The 26901-nt window shown below is 38.1% G+C and overlaps 1 protein-coding gene across 1 annotated transcript; it reads left to right on the top strand.

Moving 5' to 3' along the window:
* The first annotated feature begins 1972 nt into the window (after positions 1 to 1972).
* On the top strand, positions 1973 to 23290 carry LOC140245181 (G-protein coupled receptor moody-like). The gene is made up of 4 exons (XM_072324779.1): positions 1973 to 2386; positions 12557 to 12707; positions 13399 to 13667; positions 22976 to 23290. The coding sequence occupies exons 1-4, from the start codon at positions 1973 to 1975 to the stop codon at positions 23288 to 23290; spliced, it is 1149 nt and encodes a 382-aa protein (XP_072180880.1).
* The last annotated feature ends 3611 nt before the right edge of the window (positions 23291 to 26901 follow it).

Below are 26901 nucleotides of genomic sequence, written 5' to 3'. Positions count from 1 at the left end.
AAAATAGCATGTCTATCAACAATAAAACACGAAGCCACTCTTTCGTCCGCAAACACTCTCCACCTCCCGCAGTTTTCTATATTACCATATCATTTAGATATGAATGAGCACTTGTCCTTGCAGAAAGGAAAATAAAAGTATAACGGGATCGGCTAGGCATGGGAAATGGATTCATATTACCATGGAGATATCAAATTTTCAACAGCGTTTGAATAGTAAATCATCATGCATTGTTGTCTACCGTCGTATGTGATATTTTATTTCGTTTCTAAATGGATTCAACTGGTTAAGTTTACACACACCAGAGGCCTACGACGAGTGCAGGGAGCTTTTGTTGGTAGCACTGAGTACAAAGTGTTAAGTAGGTAGAGCGACATCTTTGTGAGTCAACAAAAGCAGTATGATTAAGGAGAGTTGTTTGTGAACAATAAATCAACTCTCATGACTATTTTTTTTTAATAAATTTCCTTTTAACTGGTGTTACTGAATTCCATTGTTCACGCTGTTAAATGACAGAATCCTCGTTCGTCTGTTCTGACTACTCAGCGTGATGATACTGTGAGTAAATTTGCAGATTGCCGTGTAAGGCATTCATGCGCGCGAAACATACTTCCGCATGTCATGGCACGTTGACAAATTAAACGTCGTGCGGATTCGTGTTTTCACCCCACCATAGAAATAGCTCTGTCCCGTTGAAGACTGGAGCTGCCATGAAAATACGTCGAAGCGATTATTCCCATCAGAGCGACGGTCGAGAGGAAAAGGATTTTTAGAGTGCTTGTTATGTCTCTGGCATTATGCAAAATATCCTTCCTTGATCATGCTTAAACCTGACGCGTGGTTCGTTGTCGATTACATCGGCCCATAATATATCACTGCGTGAGATACACTGTATCGCATCTTGCCGATGTGGACGGAATTCATTGGCGATTTCAATTAAACGTCTAATCGCCAAGCATTAAGGGTTTCCTGGCTGTTATAGACAGCTTATGAATAACGTATCTGCGCAGTCGCAAAAGGATTCTATCCTATCTAGTGGCACAGGTCCTTTAAAAGACAAAAAAAAAAAAAAAAACCTCTGCGTACGAAATTGTTTCGCAAAAATATCTCCATTGCGTCGCAGTGCTTTTAAATTGTTGATGTATATCCTGCGCTTCCCTCCACGAGAGAATCTGCTATTATTACTGCTCACAATGCTTCGCTTTATATATTGACGGCTAAAGTGAGCTGCAGTGAGTTCCAACACTCCAGTCGAGAAAAACGGAGCAGTTTCCATTTCGTTCCATGTGCCTAACTATTAATTCCCTGAAACGGAGCGGTTTACCTGTTGCTTACAGCTGTGCGTGACTACTCGCTGCCTTTGCGGAAGAAAGTATCAGAAGGCTTTCAATAACTTGCTCCCAACCACAATCAAATCAATATAACGAAGTTATCATTTTCCAGTGGCTACATCAAGTCCTGTTTTATATCCTGTGTAGGTAGAGCCACTTGCGTTTGCTACTGTTATTGTGCAGTCACTCAGAATATTGCTGGCACCCTGTCCATCCTTGCAAGTTATCGCAATATCAAGGAGCGTAGGCCTATCTTATGAATATCAAAGGAGCCTAATAAAATCAAGGTTCTCCGTTTTTATAGGTTTTATTTTTCTTTCCGTGTTTTGAATCTGTGAACTGCGAAGCACGCGATTTACACACTGGAAATGTCATGAAGTATACGTCCAAGAGGGTGTATTTATTGATTTTCTCGTGAAATACTGCGACTTTATGAAGAATTTTTCCCTGAATAGGTTGCATTGTTGGGATCATTCCGTCCAACGTTCAGCCTTTAGATACTCAAAATATATCCATCTCTCTTATTTTTACATCCATAGTTACTCTTTAAGGCTGGCTAATATACTTTTATTTGTTATCGTGGTGAACTTGGACAGGAAAGTCGCAACTCGACTGGAGAGATTTAGTAGACAGAGATAATTATGAATCGAAGCCTTGCACCCGACGGGTACGACATCGGCACGGATGTCGAGGGTGACAACGTAGACACCCTCCACTCGCGTATCGGATTCAGCTGCTGGCTTGGACTCGTTGCAGTCGCCGGTTTTGTCGGAAACCTGGTCGTGGTCGTCGCCGTTGCTCTGTACCCGAAGCTCCGCACCATCACGAACGTCTACGTGTTGAGTCTGGCCGTCGCCGATCTCCTCACCTGCACCACCATCCCTTTCACCGTGATAGGTATGGTGTCGACCACGGGGTGGCCGCTCTCGGATGCGTCTTGTGTCGCCGTGGCCATTGTTTCGTTTGTGTGCGGCGGCAGTAGCATCTGGCACCTCACCGTCATCGGCCTGAATCGAATGGTTCTCATTACAATGTCAACAGCTAGATATCAAAAGGTAAGTTGCACTTTTCTTTTGATAAGCTGTCATCACAATCACCTTCTTCTTTGTCAGCCTGGAAATAATCGTTGACATATTTGATTTCATTCTGTTTAGATATTTTACATATTATCATTATCATTTTACTGTGAACTATAATTTAGATTTCTTTTTGAATACATTTATGGTTAAACCACGTAAGGGGTAGTAGTGGCCACTTTATAGTGTTCAAAGTGACTAAACCCATTGTTTACGGAATGCGAATCTGCCATGTTCAAGCTCCATGGCCCTCTGTATATGGCAATGGATAAATAAGCAGAGTGAGATCCGTTTGCCATGACAAGTGCTGGTCATAATTGTTATATATTTTTAACTGTGTTGTGTATGCCCGAGTGCATCCCCACCAGCATATGCACACATCAGCACCACAGGTACTTTAGTATGATTCGTAACCTCATGCAGCATTTATTAGCCATGGCAGCCCTCTTATACGTCACTGTAAATCAAATACAGCTCTTTATTAAAGCTATACTTAAAATGGCGGTTAGCTGCACTTTCTATAGCTGTTACTACCGACATCCCTCATATTGCAATATCAACTTAAATGTATTCGTATATTTTTGTTTCGTGTTATTGTTTATTTCAGTACATTGTATCCTGCTGTTCATGAACTTCATGTTGTAAAATCTTGAAAATGTCAATTTCGATTTACTGATAGAATAGAAATACCTTCCTGTTAATGATGAAGCAAACCAAGGAAGCATTTTCGGAATAATAGTTGTTTAAGAGTGGGATATGAAATGATAAACTCGTGGATCTGTATGTTTCATATCCTTTCACATAACATCTATATTGTTCACATAGAGTCTCAGATCAAATAAAAGAAAGGTTCACCCAACAATGTGTGTGAATGAAGTAAAAGCGACAATACTCGTAGAAAACATCAGTGAAAGTTTAAGGAAAATTGAACAATCCATTCAAAAGTTATGAATATTTAAAGTGTCAGTGCCGTCATTGCTGGATCAGAAGTCTACAAAGTTTTGTGATGACACTGCAGGACAATGATATGAAGAAAATATAAGCATATGCTTTTTTATTTTTCTAGCAAAATAAAAGAGCACTTGACCTAACTCTTCGAGAAAGCAGAGGAAACAATGATACCCTTAACGTGTGTCACCAATAACAAGTTGAGAGAATGTGTACTTTTCATTAAATAAATGTTTGTTTGTTTGTTTTTTATTCAAGTGGTATTTGGTAAACATTGTTGTCCTACTGTGGTATCACAAACTTTTGTGGTCTTCTCATCCAGCGATGGCTGAACCTTACAAAGTATTTCCATTGGTTTTCTGTAAATTATTGATTATCAAAGTATAACCTATTGATATTCCCTCAATATTCAGGATGCAATAATTCATGAAACCCTTCCCATTTAAAAATCATTGTGCAGCTGTGTGGTGTGGTATTGCGAAGGACATGATTTACTTTCTTAAAACCGTTTCATTAAAAAGAGCTTGTAATGTAGATTTCTTTTGTGTGCCCTGATCCTCATGTTGTCTCCATTTATTTCATTTTCATTTTGTGTAACATGTACAGTACAATGTATCCTTTGTAATGTTCATTCTGGCTTTTCATGTTTGTAGTGTTTATGATATGTATCCTATATTCTTTACATGGTGAAAAAAAACAATAATGATAATAATAATAATAATAATAATAATAATAATAATAATAATAATAATTACAGTTTGTTTATAAGCAGTCTTGTTATGTTTGGCTTTTGGAATTTGAAACCCATTTTCAATTCAATTCAATTCAATTTATTTTCATATTTCTCAGTGAAGGAATGTACATCAAATATGATAAAACATAGTGAATCATAATATCCGGCTTGGCTGCACAGTAGATTAATATAAACATATAAAACATAGCGGTCAATCATCGTACGTTTGGCTGAATGTATAACGTTGAAGAATAATATGATGGAACCTACTTAAAAGCGAGCTTGTTAAGCGTAGGTCCCAAATTCTGAACAGAGTGTAAGATACAGATGAGGAGCATGGATGCAACGTAGGACCAAAATAAAGAAAAACAAAAATGAAAGGCAAAAATACCTGGGGCAATAACAGAATCTTCTCAATACAAATAGTGATAGATATTATACAGACAACCACATTCTGCAGACATAAGAACAGTTGATTTAGCAATGTTGACAATATAGCGTAATAATACGATTTGAATAATGCTGAAAAAAGAACAACTCGACATGCGAGTCCTCAGAAGAGACACGGGCAGCCTTAAAGAGTGAACATACAAGTACTAACATTCAAAAAAGAATTAGAATTAGAATAACCAGGCAGTATAGCACTGGGATGAATACAAGAAACCAGCTGTTCACGCGTCGAAAAAGGGTACTGGTGTGGAGGAATTTAAGAGCGCATACAGAGAGGCTTAACTGATTTGAATGACAACAACCAACACAGCAGCGAAAGGCACATAAACAAGATAGAAGGAATTTCAATGGACTTACGCAATGTAATTATTCAAGAAATTCTATCTTAATTTGTATTTGAAGGTCGACTACAGGCGTTTTCACATCAGCCCGATAAAAATCCAAGCTCGAGATATTTTTCGCGATCGCAAATTAGCGCGCTATTTCATTTCCTATGTACATCAGCCCCAACATCATCTATAGCGCGCTAATTCGCATTGATTATCCTGCTGTTTCGGAAATTTCCCGAGTTGGACTCGAGAAATTTTCTCGATCAATTAGCGTGATGATTTGTATTCACATTATCAAATAGCGCGCTATTTCGTGATCGGGTTTATTATCCAAGTCAGAAAATAGCGCGCTATTTCGAAACATCGGGCTGATGTGAGAACGCCTAATGACAAACAACCTGCGAGTTCTATGGGGAGATCATTCCAGCATTTCGGCCCTGTATACATAATTGGGCTTTTTTTTTTCCCAAAAAACGGTTCGGGTATGTGGAAGGTGATAAGCGTCACGTTGGCGGATGGGATAATTATGAATAGAATAATTTCTTTAAAACATATGCAAAAAAAAAAAAAAAAATATATATATATATATATATATATATATATATATATATATCAGGAAAATCATTTTTGGATTATTTATACGCATGAATATCCCTGAACTGTAATACTGTAATATTATATCATTAATTTCCTTTTATATCGTTGTTTTTGCAAGTCAAACGACTCTGTTTCAAATATACTTTGTATGTTTCCCATGTTCATGATTATGTAATTTATGTATCATATTGATTTGCAGAAAAGATTCTATCAAACAAAACAAACAAACTGTAGTGAAACAAATTTTCAAATTTCAAAATTTTGTTCTTATAGAAAAATTCATCTGTATGAGATAAATACCCAGTCTTATTAACTATTCTAATAGCGCGCTTTTGTAAAAGAAAGAGCGAGTCAAGCAAAGATTGGGACGTGTTACCCCATGCCAGTATTCCGTAGTTGAGGTAAGGGGAAATCATAGTTGAGTATATAATTTGCAATATATTGGTGGGGAAATAATCTTTCAGTTTGTTTAGAATTCCTGCATTCCTAGATAAAATTTTACACTACTACTACTTAAAACAATTACAATGGTGGATAATGAAAGTGTACTAATATGCTGGTGATTTGGTGATGATATTGTATGAAAGACAGTGAAGTCCGTACCAGCTTCAGCGGTAACGACCATTCACAACTCTCCTCCGTTATTTCCAGTCCTTCCTTGCTGGAAAGAACAGAGTGTCCCACAATGTGAAACAAAATGTGAAACACAGTGTGAAGACATTGTGAACACAGTGTAAAACCTCTTCACACTGTGAAATTTGAGCGTTTTAACAGTGTGAACACAATGTGAATCATTAACTCATAGTGTGAATCATTAATTCACAATGTGAAACAGAACATTGATATGTGAATACCCTGTGAAAAAACACACCACAGTGTGAAATAATCATCACACTGTTAAGCGTTTTCACATAGTCGTATATGTGAACGCAGTGTGAACACACTGTTGAACACTGTGTACTTTCCAGCAGGGTTTGTTATTTCTCTTTTTTTTTTCTTTCTTTTTCATCTCATCTACTGTCATTTGATAATGATGGTAGTTACCAAAATACATCAGCTGACATACACCACCACCAATATTGCAATCTTACTGCTGCTATCTGTACTGTTTTATTTGGGAATGATAATAACGTCCTGATATTAATAAAGTAGACTAGTGCTCGTAGTTTGAAGACAAAAAAAAAACAGCTAACAGTGCAGGTCAAACAGTACATGGAGTGTCAAAAAAAAAATCTTGACTTAAAAGTCATTAAAAAATATTGTACTTTAAATGGCGTTTAGACACGAGATTTGTTTGTGTGTGATGTGTCAAACACGCAATGTTGGCCATGCAAATGAGACAGTATCGAATATTCCATAAAATTGGGGAAAAGAAGATGAAGAGTATACATGATAATGCTCTAAAAAAAAAAAAATCCTAGAAATCTAAGCGTTTGAATCGCTGAAATTCGTTTCCACCAGTGATGGCCTTGTGACGCGGGACACAAGACATGCAGTCCCTCGGCATATCACGTCCACTTGTTGATCACGTCCTTCGTTAGTACGACAAGAATAGAAACTCTTTAACAATTTACTCAGAAGTCCGTATCTTTCATGAGACCTAGCAAAAGTGAATTCGAATGCATGATTCCTGGAATCCCAGTTTAAGGTTTCTATGACGTGAAACTTTACGACCACTTGTAAAAACCATTTTCATGGCTGTGTCAAGGAAAGTAAAATGCACTGACAGTACTGCGTTTGTTTGTTTGTTTGTTTGTTTGTTTTCTCTTTGCTGCAATGAGAACGGCAATATCGCAGACGACGCGTTCTGCCTATACAGAATGCGTATGGCAGGGCCATCGGGCAGCAGAAAATGCAATTTTATTCCATATTAAAAGTGGAAAGTGCAAAAAGGTCTGTTGTAATGTGGCAAGCATCGTCTCACGGGCAGTCTGTATGAATTGCTTGCAGATGCCCTCATCTATAGAATGTCGTTGTATGTTTGCAGATGTGAAATGAATGTCATAGCGTTTTATCACAGCGTGTTTGTAACCCGATTCATCTCATGACTCTCTCATAGGCCTACGATTTGAAAGCCATGTACACCGTCGGGTAATCTGGGCACTCCTCAGCATCACCGATTTGAGCCACATTATTAAACTGCATGTGTGAACAGCACAACACACGCACACACACACACGCACAATTATAATTAAATCTGAAAAAAAAAATCTGGAAAAGAAATGTTTGTGGGGTTGTGTGGGAGCGTCGCGACACGTTTCCCAACGACAGAGCTTATGGCTTTAACGTGCACGTTTATGGGTATGCTGAATGGCAGGTCTAAAGTCCAATGAAATAATTATTTACCAAATGAGCTGAGGTTGTTATTGGTAGATGTAGGTATAGATGCTTATAGAGCCTAAAGAAAGTAATAATAACGTCAACAAATTGCATAAAAGGGTTTTCTTATACATTTTGCAAACAAACAAAAAAACTCTAGACAGATGCGCGTAAAATTGTTTAAAGCTGGGAAATATCCATTGTTTGAACTGTTGCTTTCCTCATTGCACTCATCACATGGGGAGGGGTAGAGATATAAGGAGATAGAATTGCGTAATGTCTTTCAATGTAACAATGCCATAGATTGCAAAATAAAATTAGCTAAAATACGTCTGTCACTCTTTTCTGTGGTCAACAATGACCCATCTAATTTCTGGTGGAAAACAGAAAAGAAAATGAAAAAAAAAACACTTAAAATTGCATGTTTTACACTACTGTTGACTTATGTGGGGTGGAGTAATTGAGGAACCAATAACAATAATAGTTTAGGTTTGATATCATTCACGAATGACGTCATTGTTATCAGCATTCATCACGTTCATGACCCATTATCGCCCTGCTTTGAATAATTCGCACACTGGTTGCACAGTCGTTTTGACACTGTTATTAATACACCCGAGAATGAATGGCTTCCTAGTAATTACCGACGTTCTAATGACCCCTTTCACAAAAAGTGATGTACGATTATGGTAACTTGAAATGATTATATATACGGACACTTTGGCACCTGGACACAACTCATCAGCCTTGGTCATTATCATGAGCAGCTGCGATAAGTGAAGTCGTTGCAATTTACCACGTACAACCCTGGGGACCGTTCCTTGAAAAATGTATGCGATATTCTATAAACGATCGTAATTTCTGTTACTATGGAGGCAGCTACAAAGCATTCAGTCAGTTGCAAGGTTTCCTTTTCTTTTCTTTTCTTTTTTTTTTGCAAATATTGCGAATAACCTGAACTTGGTCGTGAATGCAACAATGTATTTTCCCTACTTCACGTATTTGTGAGTGCACATGAATACCGCGCATACTGCTGTAGCTCCGCATAATAGATAACAAAGGCGATGTTGGTTGTTTGTTAGTTTGTTTATTTATTCATTCACCGTAAAATCACAAAGTAACAATGATACAATACAACTGGAATATATAACTAAAGATAACGGATGAATTACCCTGCTCAGCTCGGCCTTCATGTTCGTGCTGGTCTTCCGAGGGGTCCAACTTCACATGAATAATAACATTAACGGTTGTTCTCACACGTGCATCTGATAATCTCAATAATGTAATCTAAGTTTGGATGAACAAGTTGAGTAAAGAAGATAAAGAAAGCCTATAAAAAAAGCACCCACACTATAACTCTTATGGCTCTGTTTATGTAAATATATATCCTTCTGCATGGGAATATTAATACTTCTGAAAGGGCAGTATATACTCAATGAAAGAATAATAATCTCTGCCTTGTCCTTGCAAGAAAAAAAAACACAAGATTGATAATTATTCTTTCATTGAGTATATACTACCAGTCAGAGTATTAATGTACGTATAATATCCCCATGCATGATATACGTTCATCGGGTATACACCTACAGCCATTCAGAAGTATTATATATAATACTCCAGTGCAAAATGATATGTATAATATAAACAGAGCAATAATAATTATAGTATAGTGTGGATCTTTCATAAAGGCTTTCTTTACCTCCTTTACTTGTCATCTAAATTTTGTGATAGGTTGTAAAAGCATTTTTCTTTATTTTTTTTTCTTTTGTTCCTGCTTTCGAACGCGTATCATCCGATGGCAGGCACGGTTCACGTTTACTAGTATATTCAGAGACCGTTTACCTTTGTCTCGTTCGCCGCCACTGTGCAGCCATGTCATAACAGGTCAGAAGAAGCACAAGTGGCTTCTTCTTGCTAATAAGTTTCACATAATAGTCGCTCTTAACGTTACCATGGGAACATGCTTGTTGTTAACAGTTGTATAAGTATCGAAATGAGGAAAGCAATGCCCGCGGCAAGCATTGTTCGCAAATGTATATCATTCCCATTTTTTTTTTTATTCCTGACTATAAATAACAAGTTCGTTGGTTTATGTTTATTCTGCTTCTCAAATCAAATCGAAATGAATTACATGGTTGTGGAAAATTTAAACAAATGACAAAAGAGGGATACAAAGGTGCAGTCTACACTATAACAAATAATTCTAAAACATTTATTGGTTGCATATAAATACAAAAAGGCAGTACATTTCATTCAACAATTAAGCAAGAAACCGTCAGCATAAGCATGGCTTGACTGGGCTGATAGCCTCGGTGGGAACGTAGCTCAGGTTTGCCCCTCACAAAAGGTAGTTATTTTTGTATTGCAATAGTAAATAGTTATATAAAGAATTGAGAGGGGGTGATGTGCGTGTGCAGTAAGTGTCCACATAAGAATGGGTGCGTGTGGTAACACTTCTACTAATACAAAGACTTCAGAAGCTCTGATTTATTAAGCTACAACCATTCAGTGAATCTGCAGAGTAATCGACAGAATTTTCGTCGTACAAAATCGTATTCACCCGTCTCATTGTTACTTTTATGATCATATTATCAATCGTTAAATAACAATAATTGTAAAGGGAAAAGAATCATGGCCTCTGGATCTCTACCTTGTCCTTGCATTAAAAAAAAAAGATAATTATTGTCATTGAGTATATACTGCCATTCAGAAGTATTACTAATGTATGTATAACATTCGAATGCATAATGATATATCTACATCAACACAGCCATAAAAGTTATAGTGTAGGTCTTTCATATGCTTTCTTTACCTTCTTCCTTACTCATATTTACAAAAAGTTGAATTCGTTTAACATTTTTTTCTTCTTTAGAAATGACCTGATTTGTCTTTTTCACAACGACAAGACATGTAAAGACAAATTGCGTAGGTCTTCAGATGGACACGTGGTTTCCTTCAGGTTAACCACTTTTAACTGTCAAGCAACGATCAGAGATTTGTTTGTGCTGATTTTTTTTTTTCCAGTTTCCTTTTAAACTCTGGCACTAGTATGAGTAACCGGTTCGTAAACCACACGAAAAATCTACAGAAACTTCCCACAGATAATCTGCCTTCTTCTCCTCCTCCGTATTCCTTTTCTCTTCTTTTTCTTTTCCTCTTTCCAAGAGCAAGTTAGCTAATAATTGAATAATTCTGACCTGTGAATGCAAAAGCTTTCCATAAGTTTCATACGAGTTAATTTTATTTTAACGGGAGGCATTAACGACGAAAAAAACACAGGGCAATATTTCTGGAGAATCTTATTTTTCCTAACATCTCATGTATTCTTTAGCATAGAGCGACCATTTTACTTATGTATGAATTTTCGTTAAGGATATAGTATGTGCTTCAAATCAAGATCAAGCTTAGATGTAATTGCTGTTTTCCGGTTGTGAATGTTGTATTATGATGACATGCTTTATTTAACATTGATATTCAAAGGGCATCCCACATGTGATCCCTATTATTATGTAACTGTTTAGCGACTATGCACGACAGACCTTGTTTTTCCCCGAGTGTAATTACCTGCTAAATGAAATGTCTATCAGTCTGCAAGGTCTGCAAGCATCGTGATGGGAACAGTAAAAGTCTTATCAAAATCATTGTAGGTACAGTTTACCTTTGGGAGCACTGATTAAAAAAATGTTCAAGATATCATATTTGATGCATATCATTGTGTAGGTCAGTTGTATCACAAAACATCCTACCATGTAAAAATTTTGCAATAGAGCCTCAAATATAAAGATATATCACTATTTTTCTCAATAAAGCATAACTGTAGACGGTTTATTCTAGACACATTTTTATTATAACTATTGTTCACATTTTGTATATTTAACAACACTAGTACTTAAAATTAATCATACTGATTCAAATTTCTACACTGGTTGTTCCTATCCCTAACTCACATTTTTGAACTATTGTGAAGCACTAAAGCTGGGTTTTTGTTTCATCTGCAAATGGTAAATTATGCCTTTAATATTAGAGAAATAAAAACAAGGAAGGAAATTTACAAATTTCGCTTATATCGAAACAAGGCGTTTGGGTCAGTCACATAATAGTGAATGAAATTTGGTGGCGATATAGATATAATCATCTGACGAATATACAATTACGAAGGTCGAGTAGTTAGGTAGTTACAAAGTTTATAAATAATTTGTGTGTACGTGACTTCAGTCTAGCCAAGGTCCAGCCAAGGCGAACACGATGTGTGTGTGTGTGTGTGTGTATAAGTGTGTGTTTGTTTGGGGGGGGGTTGTCCTTTTTTGGGTTTTTTTTTTACAAATTCATATAGCTGTTCGCAATTTTATGTCGAATCGAAGATCGGAACGGCAAAAATGATCATAAGTAGTTTTTGTGACAATTCTTGTACACCAGGTTTGTTTGTTTGTTTGTTTGTTTGTTTTTTTCGTGAGCTTGATTTTCTCTGTTTCCACCCTTTTTTATACATACTAAAACATCACATTGAAACTTAAAGCAGGTATAATTTGGTTTTAGAACAGTGGACCCAAGTTTGTTGATACACCTTCCTTCGCTACTGGAAAATGTGCAGTTTAAGGAATCAACGATGCAATCAATGAAATCTTATTTGATTATAGAGAAGATAAACGCCATGAAAAGAAGTCACAACATGAACGTAACCATCGTAACCAAATATCCTTTGGACTATCATAAAAGCAATGTTCTCTCTTCTGTTTGATTTCATTTCATGTGGTTGTTCGGTCTTGCGTGAAGGTCTTTACGCGTTTTAACGTGGTAATATTCCTCGCCCTGACATGGCTGATTCCACTCAGCGTCATCATCGTCCCGTTCGCTGCCGGACTCACTCGTCTCGGCTACGACTTCGACACTCACATGTGTTCCGACCTCGAGGAGGATGAAGACGGTAGGTTATTAGAGTCAAGTTGGTTGATTACTCGTTGCTTTTTTAGGAGAGCTTAGAAATTAGTTTTCCAAAGTTTCACCTTCAGGTTACAAGACAACAATTCGTATACAAGCACTTACATAATATGACAGAGATAATAAAAAAATACATTGTGGAAATGACGCCAGTCCCACATGACTGCATCCATGCTAGGATATTTTCACATCCTCACTATATATATCCTCAGTATATAATTCTCCAAACATTATCAGAACATTTCACAGGCAGTTACGCCCAATCAGCACACACAACAAAAAGAAAAAAAAATTGTATGTTACGAACCCCTTTTCATAACAATTTATTGGTGCCAATTGAAATATGTAACATAAAAAAATGACGAAGGATGAATACGTTCAATGGAATAGCATGTCTTTTGGTGTAAATGAAAGAGCAGACAATCACGACAATCTAACCAAATTCTCCATAGACAGACCAAAATTTCAGCATAATACCAGATACATACGGGAGTAACGTAGGGATGTGGATTACCAAGGAAAGTTCACAGTATCAATATCTACAACGATGTAATTCCCCATGAAATGCTGGATAGTAGGTGTGATAGCGTTGGTGGTACATGTATTAGTTTGCGTCTTTCCCCTTCCTCATTTAATAATCTGTCTCGTTTTTGTTGTCGTGTTTATCCTTCTTAAAGGTTCTTTGAACATGATTCACACGTACATGGGGTCGACTTTTCTCACCTGCATTCCCCTTGCCATCGTCCTTCTCTTCTACGTTCGCATCTTCGTGTTCGTTCGACATCATTCCAGGAAGCAGCGGGAGTGGCAGAGTACGAAGCGAGCCGCGTCAACTGTGCCGACCGTGAGTTCCGGCCCAGCTGAAGCTGGCGTGGCTCAAGCTACTGCTGGCCATGATGACGACAATAGGACGGCTCCACCGACTACGTCTGGAGAACATCGTGAGGTGAGCTAGAGTTGGAGCTAGAGTTGGTGTTCTAAGTCCACTGATTAAAATTTTCAACTTTAAACTTTCACATTGAATCTGAAGATTTTTTTTTTTATCTCTTGCTCGGTTTCTTGTGGGGTTTGTTTTGTTTTTTAGTCTGTTTGTTTGTTTGCTTGTTTTTGTTTGTTTGTTGTTTCTTTTGCGCACTGTGTGTGCAATTTTCGTAGTCGCGATACTGTTTTGCTTTATGGAATTATGATTATCTCCCCAATTCTTGACGCAATGATATGATTAAATATTCTAAATGGGTGTGACACTTGGCTTGTGAGAAAGTGCTAGTGAAAAATTTTTCTCATTATAACTTTTCGATACCAAAGCTTATCAACATCAAAGTGAGCGTAAGTGAGCAGAGATTGTAAGTATCCATTTATTTTAAGACATATCTTGATAATAGCATAAGTTTTTGTTTTGCTTTCCAGAAGACAAACACACACACACGGTCGCGCGCGCGCGCGCAAATAATAAAATTCGTTGCAGTTGTTCATTCGTAAAAATCGGCTGACAATTAAATGACAGCAGAAACAAACAATAAAATCCATTCAGGACCACTGCATATTAAACATTATTTCCGACCGCAATTCAATGTATATTTATCACTCATATCCAGACGAGTGGGACTAATCTTTTAAATAGAAAAAAAGTCATATCAATCAATGTGTTATAGGATATAACAAGATATTAGTTATGTTACCATGCTTTCATATTTGCCTGGTGATTAGACATGGCGTGCTATATTAAATGTCAAGGACACTACTCTAAAAACTCGGGTAATTTTTGCATTTGCTCTGGGGACCACCCTTATAATTGAAGGATATCAACCCCCCCCCCCCCCCCCCAAAAAAAAAAAAAAAAAAAAAAATGTGGATTGTGTGAAAACAATATTAGTAGAACACATCAGTTGGAGGAAAATTCTACGATCGATTCATGTAGAGTTGTGAATTTTTAAAGTTTCGGTCCGAATTCCACAAAATTCAATTTTTCATGAAAAATACACATTCGGTCAATTTGTTACTGCCATATGCTAAGACAGGGCTGCACACTGGCGCCGGTCCGACGGTCAAAGACCGGTAAAAGTCACTGTCGGACCGGTAACTTTTCAGGAAATCCACAAGTTACCGGTCCGACATGACCAGTAAAAAACAAACAAACAAACATTGGTGGGGTCAGTAGAAAGAAAAAGAGCAGCCCCGATCAGGGAGAAACAGAATGCAAGATATCGCACTGTTCAACAAGTTTTACGCAAGTTTTCGTTTATGTCTACCGGTGCAATTTGTACAGTAAACGGGATTAGTTTTGAGCACTAGCAGTCGACCAGTTATCGGAGTCGCGCTAGCTTGCGCATTTGGCGCTGCTCACGCACTGCATGCAATGCAATACATGCAAAGCATGTATACAGTGTAACTGCTTTTCGATTGCTTGCGATCGGCGGTCATGCCAGACAAGAAGCATTGATAGAAGCGCACGCATTTCTGGGTCATTTTACTCATGATTTTTAACGCAAGATCGATCCGATCCCGGCTTCGCTGCAGCGTGGCAGTTATGTTAGAACTATACTAGTGTCGATTTTTAGAAAAAGTAAAAACACATTCGATATTCAGTGATACAGTAAATGGATCTGATTGCGTTTATTTTCATTTTACACAGTCATTTCACAAATGAATATTTTCATTCGCTCAGAATGGTCTCATAATGAAGATAGGCGCAAAAAAGGATCACGAAATCGGCCCTTCCGTGAACTTTTTAAGAACGCATGCACAAAATGTGAAGAGATAATACTAGGGAGAAAAAAAAAATCATGAAATCATGGCAGTCCCGCTTACACATTTGAGGTAGAAATCGTCCCAAAAAGGATCATGAATTCGACCGGCCGCGTCGTATCTTTCAAAAGCTTATGATGTACGAAATGCGAAGAGATTATAGAGGAGAAAAAAAAAATAAAGGAAACAGTTTGGTGAGTGCATCACAAAAGATTCCAGCCGAATAACAATTCATGAAATCAACGCAATCCCGTTGAAATTTGAGGAAATAATAGGCGCAAAAAGGATCTTGAATTCGGTCCTGCATGCCGTGTTGTTCATCAAAAACGCATGCACAAATGCGACGAGATTGTCGGGAGAAAAATAAAAAACACATTTTTACCCTTGTGGTGCGTGCATTACAAAAGATTACATCCGAAGTAATTCATGAAATCGCCACAATCCCGCTGATATTTGCAGGTAGAAATAGGCGCAAAAAGGATCGTGAATGTGAACGCACGTACGAAATGGGAAAAGATTAGCGGGAGAAAAATAAAGGACACATTTTCACCCCTTTTGGCGATTGCATCATATAGATTACAGCCGAATAGTAATTCATGAAAATTTGGCAATCCCGTTGGAATTTGAGTAAACAATAATAGGCGCAAAAAGAATAGCGAATTCGGCCCTGCATGCAATGTATAATTTTGAAAACGCATGCACAAATACGAAGAAATTATCGGGAGAAAAATAAAGAACGTATTTTCAACCCTTCTGGTGAATGTATCACAAAAGATAACAGCCGAAATAATTAATGACATATCGCAATCCCGCTGATATTTGATGTAGAAATAGGCGCTAAAAGGATCGTGAATTCGGCCGTGACGTATAGGCATGTACGCAATGCGAAGTGATTATTGGGTGAAAAATACAGGACACATTTTCAACCCCTTTTGGCCCGTGCATCATAAAGATTAGAGCCGAATAATAATTCATAAAATCATCGCGATCCCGTTGAAGTTTGAGGAAACGATAGGCGCAAAAGAATCATGATTTTTGGCCGTGTCGTGTATCTTTTAAGAACGCATTTACGAAATGCGAAGAGTTTATCGGGGAAAAATAAAGGACACATTTTCAACCCATTTTGGCGCGTGTATCATAAAAGATTGCATCCGGAGTTATACATGTAATCATCGCAATCCCGCTGATATTTGAGGTAGAAATAGGCGCAAAAAGGATCGTGAATTCGGCCGTGTCGTATACCTTTCAAGAACGCATGTACGGAATGCGAAGAGATTATGGGGAGAAAAATAAAGAACGCATTTTTAACCATTCTAGTTGGTGCACGCATCACAAAAGATTACATCTGAAGTAATTCATGAAATTGCCACAATTCGGTTGATATTCGATGTAGAAATAGGCGATAAAAGGATCGTGAATTCGGCCGTGACGTATAGGCATGTACGCAATGCGAAGAGATTATTGGGAGAAAAATACAGGACACATTTTCAACCCCTTTTGGCCCGTGCATCATAAAGATTAGAGCCGAATAATAATTCATGAAATCATCGCAATCCCGTTGAAGTTTGAGGAAACAATAGGCGCAAAAAGAATCATGATTTTTGGCGGTGTCGTATATCTTTTAAGAACGCATTTACGAAATGCGAAGAGCTTATCCGGGAAAAATAAAGACACATTTTCAACCCATTTTGGCGCGTTGTCATAAAAGATTACAGCCGAAGTTATTCATAAAATCATCGCAATCCCGCTGATATTTGAGGTAGAAATAGGCGCAAAAAGGATCGTGAATTTCGCCGTGTCGTATACCTTTCAAGAACGTATGTACGGAATGCGAAGAGATTATGGGGAGAAAAATAAAGATCGCATTTTCAACCATTCTAGCCGGTGCGTGCATCACAAAAAGTTACATCCGAAGTAATTCATGAAATCGCCACAATTCCGCTGATATTTGAGGTAGAAATAGGCGCAAAAAGTATCATGAATTCGGCTGTGTGGAACATCTTTAAGAACGCACTTACGAAATTCGAAGAGTTTATCGGGAAAAGTAAAGAACACATTTTCAACCCATTTTGGCGCGTGCATCATAAAAGATTACAGCCGAAGTAATTTATGAAATCGTCACAATCCCGCTGATTATTTGAGGTAGAAATAGGCGCAAAAAGTATCATGAATTCGGCCATGTGGTGCATCTTTTTAAGAACGCACTTACGAAATTCGAAGAGTTTATCTGGAAAAAATGAAGGACACATTTTCAACCTCTTTTGGCGCTTGCATCAGAAAATATTACAGCCGAAGTAATTTATGAAATCGTCACAATCCCGCTAATATTTGAGGTGGAAATAGGCGCAGAAAGTATCATGAATTCGGCCATGTGGTGCATCTTTTTAAGAACGCACTTACGAAATTCGAAGAGTTTATCGGGAAAAAATAAAGGACACATCTTCAACCCATTTTGGCTCGTTATCATAAAAGATTACAGCCGAAGTTATTTATGAAACCGTCACAATCCCGCTGATTATAATATGAGGTAGAAATAGGCGCAAAAAGTATCATGAATTCGGCCATGTGGTGCATCTTTTTAAGAACGCACTTACGAAATTCGAAGAGTTTATCTGGAAAAAATAAAGGACACATTTTCAACCTCTTTTGGCGCTTGCATCAGAAAATATTACAGCCGAAGTAATTTATGAAATCGTCACAATCCCGCTAATATTTGAGGTGGAAATGGGCGCAAAAAGTATCATGAATTCGGCCATGTGGTGCATCTTTTTAAGAACGCACTTACGAAATTCGAAGAGTTTATCGGGAAAAAATAAAGGACACATCTTCAACCCATTTTGGCCCGTTATCATAAAATATTACAGCCGAAGTAATTTATGAAATCGTCACAATCCCGCTAATATTTGAGGTGGAAATAGGCGCAAAAAGTATCATGAATTCGGCCATGTGGTGCATCTTTTTAAGAACGCACTTACGAAATTCGAAGAGTTTATCGGGAAAAATGAAGGACACATTTTCAACCCATTTTGGCGCGTTATCATAAAAGATTACAGCCGAAGTAATTTATGAAATCGTCACAATCCCGCTAATATTTGAGGTGGAAATGGGCGCAAAAAGGATTACAAATTCGGCCCTGCATGTCGTGTGCCTTTCAAGAATGCATGCACAAATGCGAATAGATTATCGGGCGAAAATAAAGAACTCCTTGGAGCGCGTACATCAGAAAATTTCACAGCTAAAATAATTCATTAAATCGTCGCAATCCAACTGACCACCAAGAGCAGGTTACGCAGCAAGTTCGTGCGCCGATGTTTAGAAAAAGTCACAAACGCATTTGATACAATCTAATTTTGTTCATTATCATTTTACACTGTAATTCACAAACAAACATTCTAGTTTTTCCTATTTTTTTTTTATTTCTTGTGCAACAGATAACGCAAGTAAAAAAAAAAATATTAATCTGTAAAATGTACATGGGTGGGGGGGGATACGTCCATAAAAAACAAGAAAATAAGTTTATTTTTTAGGTTGTCGTTGTTGACCGGTAAATTTTCTGTTCAGACCGGTAAAAAATGTTAAAACGGGGCATTTACCGGTCCGACAGAGACAGGTTGGACCGGCAGAAAAAATGGGTTAGTGTGCAGCCCTGGCTAAGAGTAATATCATTCTCCCAACTACCCCCCCCCCCCCCCCGGTAAGTCAAATGCTCTTTCATTATGTTAGAAAAGTGAAAATATGTTGAATGTTCTTTATATTTTCTATATATCATTCTCCAGAATGTCGGCACGAACTGTATAGTTTCCTTATCCAGCAATGACGGCACTGACAATTTAAAAAATCTTAACTTTGAAAACATTCATTTTCCCCCTAACATGCACCAATGTATTCTACTATAATATAACTGCTTTCACTAATTCCGCATTAATATTCATATGAATTATATCTGTATTATTCATTTATATTTATTTAAATGAATTATAAACCAACAAAAATCAGCTCTGAAACTGGTAAACACTCCATGTCATACATGTCATATGCGAGCATTATAATTTGGAGAGGATTTTCCACAGGATCCAAAAAAGATGAGCACCCATAACGCTTTTCGGAAATCATTACGAAAGTATTTCTCATCAAAATGATAATGTGTAAATGATCCCCTGTGAAAACCTATAAATATGTAGGCCTACATAATGGCATTGCTTCTGTGATTATTGCAAATACGTTTTAATAAATAATCTGTATTATTGAAAGGACTGGCCTCGCTAGCCTGTACGCTATTGCCGGTTCTTTTTTGCAAAAACTGTACTTTAATCATTGACTGTTTTGACTATGTTGACAATGTTTGTTTGGTAAATGAATTTCATTTCATTTCACTTCAACCTCGGGAGTAGCTCTAGGCCCTCGGCCCCCTATATGGTCCTCGGGAGCTCTATAGGCTATGTTCTACGTCTATACGGAGATTTTCTAATCTCTTTCGGAGAGTTATAGCGGGTGCACGTCACGAGTTCGACACCCACTAATCATAATAATGGCCCACTAGTCATATACAGCCCACGAGTCATACACTGTAAAGCAAGATATTTTCGCTTCATGAAATTTTCGCGAATTGCCACTGGCATTTAATTTACCACACATAGTGTAGAAAGAAACTTTCGCGTGCATTTTGATTTCGCGAATCTTGGCTCTAGCTGCAGTCGCTAAATTAAATGCACGCGAACATATTGGGTTTTACAGCAGTCCATGACATCGACGCTAGGCAAATAAGCCAAATGAGTCCGAAACTAAGCAAAAAGGGCCCACGAGAACGTTTTGTAATGTTGAAATCGCGGGCCTTTTTACCTAGTGTTGGACTCAAGGGCCTTTTTTTTTCTTACTGTCGAACTTGTGGGTCTTGTTTGCCTACTGTCGGACTCAAAGGGTCTTATCTGCCTTCTGTCGAGCTCATGGGGTGTATTACTCGTGGACTGTATGACTCATGGACCTTTTTTTCAATGTCGAACTCGTGGTCTCTATGACTCATGGGTGTCGGTCTCGTGGGATGACCCCCAAATACCATTGACTCCCCGTGCAGTGTACTCGCCGAATACCGATGAGAATGACTGAGATGAGGTGTGATTTGCTGACTTCAGATAATAACCATGCAACTATCATGATTATCATATATGATTCTTCTTCCCATAGTGATTGATTATTATATAAATCAGTTGGAGTTTAAAAATCGTTGTGTACTCAATTCAACTTCATTTCATTTTAACAGAGCATGAGATGAACAGAAAATGAACGTACCAAGCTAGCGAATTCCATGAAAATGATAAGAGACACATTTATCACAACATTTTGCAAAGTCATTTACCTAATAATCATGTTCTGCAGAAGAAAATAAATAAGATACCCCCCCCCCCAAAAAAAAAAAGAAAAAAGGGGGGGGGGGTCATGCGTGTAAAGAAAAAAATCACACTGTTTACCTAACATTGCCTGGTATCAACTAAGCATGAAATTTCGCGGCGCATGTATGGAATACTTGGCCAAACAAACATGCTTGTTTTGAAGGTCACTATAAGTAATCAATTGAACAACGTTCTCATTATCGATTACGTGAAATCCACGTGGTATGGAGATCAATAAATCCAACGAATGCGAGTGGGAGAAATATATCGCTCGTAAACATTTTCCATACTTGTTATTGCCCTTAATCTTGACGGAACGGAGATCCGTATTTCAATTATCATTAGGACATAATTTTTATGAGTTTGGTCTTACTTTCCCGAGGCCTTCATAAAGTCCTTAGCAGTATAATCTACTGAAACCACCCGCATCATGCACATTATTTTCATGTGCTTTGATATTGCTAACCGCGGAATAATTCAATTGCATGCTTGATGCATGTGCATATGACGGAGGCAACGACCCTAAAGCACATTACCTGTCATCAAATTAAATTACATAGTATTACACCCAAATAAAATTGCACAGAATAAGATTGATGTTTAGTATCGGCGGAATGAGAGGAATAGGATTTATTGGCCCATCAAATCAAGGAAATTGCCAGTAGATTTTTGAAGTCGATCATTCATTCATTCATGATCACTATGAAATTACGTCGCAATCGGGCATAGGTTCTTTACAGTTTGGCCTTCATTTCAGTTTCAGCCTGCTGAACTGATTTGATATTTCTCTATAGCGATATTCGCCGATATATGAATATCGAGTGTTTTGATGTGTTGTTCCGTGGAATGTACAATAGGCCTAATGGAAAACGATGCGTTAGAATATAAACTGCTTTGACAGGCGTCGCGTAATGAATTCTGATCCCTTCTCTCTCTCTCTCTCTCTCTCCGCCAATGAGAATGTTCACTGTCTTGTTTTCATGCAAAATAGCACCACCAAAATGTGAAAACAAACAAAATAAAATGCCTACTCCTGCATTGGCTAATCACAATGAAAAATATCTTGCCTCTTATGGGGATCGCACTGGAAATCCTGCAAGAACAAGTATCTTACGGGTGCACGTCACGAGACCGAGTTATATTGCCCATGAGTTCGACGCTATGCAAACAAGGTCCATAAGACCAACATAATGAGCCCCTTGGTGTAGTGTTGAAACTCGTGGGCTGTTTTTACCTAGTGTCGAACTGATGGGCCTGATTTGCCTAGTGTCGAACTCGTGCGCTGTATGACTCGAGTGTCGGTCTCTTTGGATGACCCCGTATCTAAAACACAGATGACTGAAGTGTTTGTGACTTGAAATTACTCTTTTGATTCTGGGGGGAATTTCATGAAGCGTTTTGTCTGACAAATTGGTCGGAAAAATTTGCTGTCAGCCAATCACATGCAAGGATTTCGGTAGCTTATAACAGTTTGTTAGAAAAATATCCAACCAAAAGGCTTCATCGAATGCCCCACCCCCCTGATCTATGGTCTCAAACTCTTTCCATGGGTAACAGCCGGCAGGCATGTTGTTACTCTCACAAGATGACGTTTCTACACAATCTTTCATCTTTATCTTTTAAGGAAATCATGTCTTCACAAGATCTTACCTCATCTATCTAAACAAACGTCATCCCCTCCCCCAGACCCATTATGTTTTATAGCAGCCAGGTTCATATATCTGTGAAGTATTACAACTTTTTTAACTGCTGGTTAACAGGAGAGTAAGATCAAGCACATGTCCCCGGTAGGTTTCAGGTTATTCAGGCGGCCTCCTTCATTTGTTTTCCAACACTCGTACATTTTAAAGATTTTTTTTTTAACTATGATAAATTAATGATAATAAAAATGTTAATTTCTATTTCTGCAGCAAATCGGTAATATGCGTGTGCAGTACATTGTTTTTTCCCCCCGGATTTAATATTCATTCAATACAGCCATATTTATTTCAATTATGTTGAATAGTGTAGCACATTGTCACTAAGGAGCTCTTCAGTGCAGTAGAATACATGGACATATATCTCAGAAATGATAATTATTATCATCATTACAATTACTCTCATCCTGAATGTACCAATGCAGGGAGATCCCCAGATCGCTGTCAAAATCAAGAGACATTCACTTGAGTATCGCATCACGAAAAACGCCTTCATCGTGGTCCTTGGTTTTCTCTGTTGCATCATCCCGTACGGCATCTGCGTCCTGGGACAGTACGGACCGGAGGGCGTGCCTCTAGGCCAGGGTTTTCTCCTCTTCAACAGCTGCTTGAATCCAGTCATCTACGGCACAAAGCACCCGCAGTTCAGAGCTGCGATGAAGAATATTTTTACCGGACGACTGAGGGCGCCATTAATCATGTCTAATTCCGTAGGTCCCTCTTCAGTGACAAACAGATAAAAACGTAATCAAACTTCAAAGGTGGATTTTTTTTTTCTATCGCTGTTTTTGTGTTTACTTCACAAAAGGCTGAATGGGAGCGATCTAGCAGACGCAGCTAGTGTATTATTACCCACGTGTCAAAAATGCCGGTACACTTCGATAAAGTTTATTCTTGTGTATTACAGTGAAAGATTTTAAAATTTACTATCGCAAAGTGTTATATAAGTTCATTGTGTTACGTTTTAAATTACAGTGCACAACTCCAGACAACATATTGCGAAGCGAGATCAATGTATTGTCGGTTAAAAATTCGAATAGAATTTTTTTTAAAAAATGTCTCTGCTTTTTCTGTGTGCTTTTTTTCTTCTTCTTCTTCTTTTTTTCTCACGATCTGTTTTTGGCATGAATATGGTGTCACGTTTGCTTTAGATTGACAAGGTATTTGCAAGTATTCCAAGAACCTGGCTTTTTTTTTGTAAACTGATACGTATCTCACCATGTAAGACATTGACTGATTTTTAATATGGAGAAATATGTTATAGTATATAGTGTATATTGGGACTTCGTTTCCTGTTTTTTACAACAACAACAAAAAAGCGTTATCATTTTTTTCAAGGAGGCTTCCTCGTTCCGCCCTTGAATTTAAGCTTCTGCCATTTAGTAAGACGACACAGTAAATCGTATCATAATAAAACTACCATGATACCTCGTATAGAACTCTCGTAATTCAGGAAATGATTTTGAAACATATCTTTGTGTTTTTTGTGAGCTCAAAAGGCTTCCCTCTTTTCAGAAAGCAAACCACTTGGAACTGAAGATTTGTTTATTCAACTCTGAAAGATTTATATTGATTCCTACTTTAGATTCTGATTTATAGATTGAATTTGAATCATTTACCACCAGTGATAGCAAGGTTATTCATTATGTTATCATTAACTTATATCTTATTACCTAAACACTGGAAGCATTGGAAGGGACATGACTAGATTGAACGATTGTATTTTTTGTTTCCTTGTTAACTGTATATCCTACCGTAGACCCCAGATACATTTCTTCATCGTTTATGAAACACAATACTCTCCGTTTTTCTGTGTGTCGAAGAGGTCGAAATGGTCACGTTCCTCTGTTTTGTGTGGTACAAGTTAGAGAAGAAAGATAATATTTTTCAACTTGCTGTTATTTCAATGCTAGAGAAGACAAGTAACTGTTAATCCATGCATCTGTTGTTATATCAATGTATCTTTTTGCCTCTTTATAGAGAAGCCACTACAACGTTAAACAGGGTTCTTTCTCGTCTTCTCATTAAATGACTCCCTTCCAGGGTCTATACCCTTCCAGGGACATACGTACTAAGAGCATAGAAGAGTGTCTATACATGTATTGATATACAGAATAATTGAACCAATACCAATACCATGTTCAACAGTCCGTAACAGTTATCAGTACTATTGTTACTTCGGCAGTTTTTGCAAAGTTTTCCTTTCAGGATCCGTAAGTAAGGATAAAAGAAAGAAAGAAAAACACAGAACGTGAGGAAAAAGCATCACGCATGAGAAATAAAGTCCCTTTGAATAAATCATCAAAAAATATCGATTAACATGCTTGCATGCTTCAGTGACTGCAGTTGATGTATCCTTGCTTGAAATAGAATAATCTAATTACACACGAGAATAATGATCATCGTTTGAGCGAAAGCTTCATTGTTGCAAGCTCAAGAAATCTACTTCGCCAGCTTTTAACCTAATTACATTTCATTGTTGAGTTAGTCTTTCAGACAGATTCTATTCTATGTAGGTGACATATTTAAGGAAAAGGAAAAAAAAAACCTGCCATCATTTTCACAAAAGAAAAAAAAAAACAGCCAGTCATGCATTCATGTGAGAAGTGGATAAAGATGAATGCATTTAATTTCTCTGGTCATGGAGATTAAAAGCAAACCGCTTGCCGTTTAGAGGTACACACATTCTCTCTCGCACACACACACACACACACGCACACGAAATGTAACCAAACATATAGATGCCTTTCAGAGGAAGCGAAGTAGGGCCTACTTGTCATAATACTTGTGGTTTGAATAAACAGATCAGAATTGGAATGGTAAAACTCATTACGCCATGACTATACTAAGCGAAAATATTGGATTGTCATTAGAATCACAATTTGTATATTTCTATCTCATGCCGTCATATTGAATATCGCAGATTACATGTGAAACGTATAGGACAAATACAAACTGGACGCTCTATCAACGAGAGAGGGGAACATGCGGAGGAATTCTATCGCAACACTAGTATACAAATAATGAATGTTTATGAGTGCAATGGACAGAATATTTCATGAGGTGAAAGATGAAATGGATCAAATGAATGGATCAAACATTTCATCTTTCACCGAATGAAATCTTCTGTCCATTGCACGAATGAAAAACATTTATTATTTGTTTTTTGCCTAAAATAGATCCTTGTCATTTGATGTTTTATCAATTTAGAAACAAGAGAGAATCTGAGATCGCGAGAGTGCTCACTGAGCGCTTTACGCTAGCGCGGTGTCGCATACACACACTGCAAAAGCAAGCGCCTTTGACAAGCGCAGTGTGCCGGGCTCTCAGCGAGCGTGCAATGGAGCAAATCGTATTAGACCGGGGGCCCAGAGCATTTATTCAGCTGAAAAGGGTCACACTTTTTGATGGTCTCATCATGTAAGGATGTGGCCAAGGGTCAATAAAATGAATTGCTGGCACGTCACATCCTGTACCGTAAGCCTAGGGACCACAAAAAGGGACCCCGAAAAATGGATTTATTCAGCCGAAGGGGGTCACGGACAAAAGTTGGTGGATATTGTTCCTTTGGGTGTACTTATCATGAAAACAGCAATGCCAGCTATTTTATCCTGTACGGGGCCCCAGACAGTAGCCCCAAAGGGCCTCAGAAATATGGTGTTATTCAGCTGAAAAGGGTCACGGCTAATTTCTTTTGCAATGGAAGTAGTTCCCATCAGAGATATCCAAAACACCAATGCCAGCTATTTTATCCTGTACGGGGCCCTAGACAGTAGCCCCAAAGGGCCCCACCCCCCATAGGCCTACGTATAAACACACACAAACATTGATTTTATTCAATTAAAAAGAGTCAGGGCTAATTTCTTTTGCAATGGAAGGAGTACCAATCAGAGATATCCAAAACACCAAAGCCAGCTATTTTATCCTGCACGGGGCCCCAGACAGTAGCCCCAAAGTGCCCCACCCCCTATAAGCCCTACGTACAAACACACACACACACACATTGACTTTATTCAGCTGATAAGAGTAACGGCTAATTTCATTTGCAATGGAAGTAGTACCCATCAGAGACATACAAAACACCAAAGCCAGTTATTTTGTCCTGTACGGGGCCCTAGACAGTAGCCCCAAAGTGCCCCCCCCCCCCCTAACACACATACTCACGCAATAGTTTCATTCACCTGAAAAAGGGTCACGGCTAATTTCTTTTGCAATGGAATTAGTACCCATCAGAGAAATCCAAAATACCAAAGCCAGTTATTTTATCCTGCATGGGGCCCCAGACAGTAGCCCAGATAGTAGCCCAAAATTGCCCCCTTACCCCCTCCCCCTCCCCCCCCCCCCCCCACAC

This window comes from Diadema setosum, chromosome 22, assembly GCF_964275005.1.
Source record: "Diadema setosum chromosome 22, eeDiaSeto1, whole genome shotgun sequence".
Lineage (NCBI taxonomy): Eukaryota > Metazoa > Echinodermata > Echinoidea > Diadematoida > Diadematidae > Diadema > Diadema setosum.
Note: the sequence above shows the minus strand (reverse complement) of the source record. Positions and strands in the feature narration are given on the sequence as shown.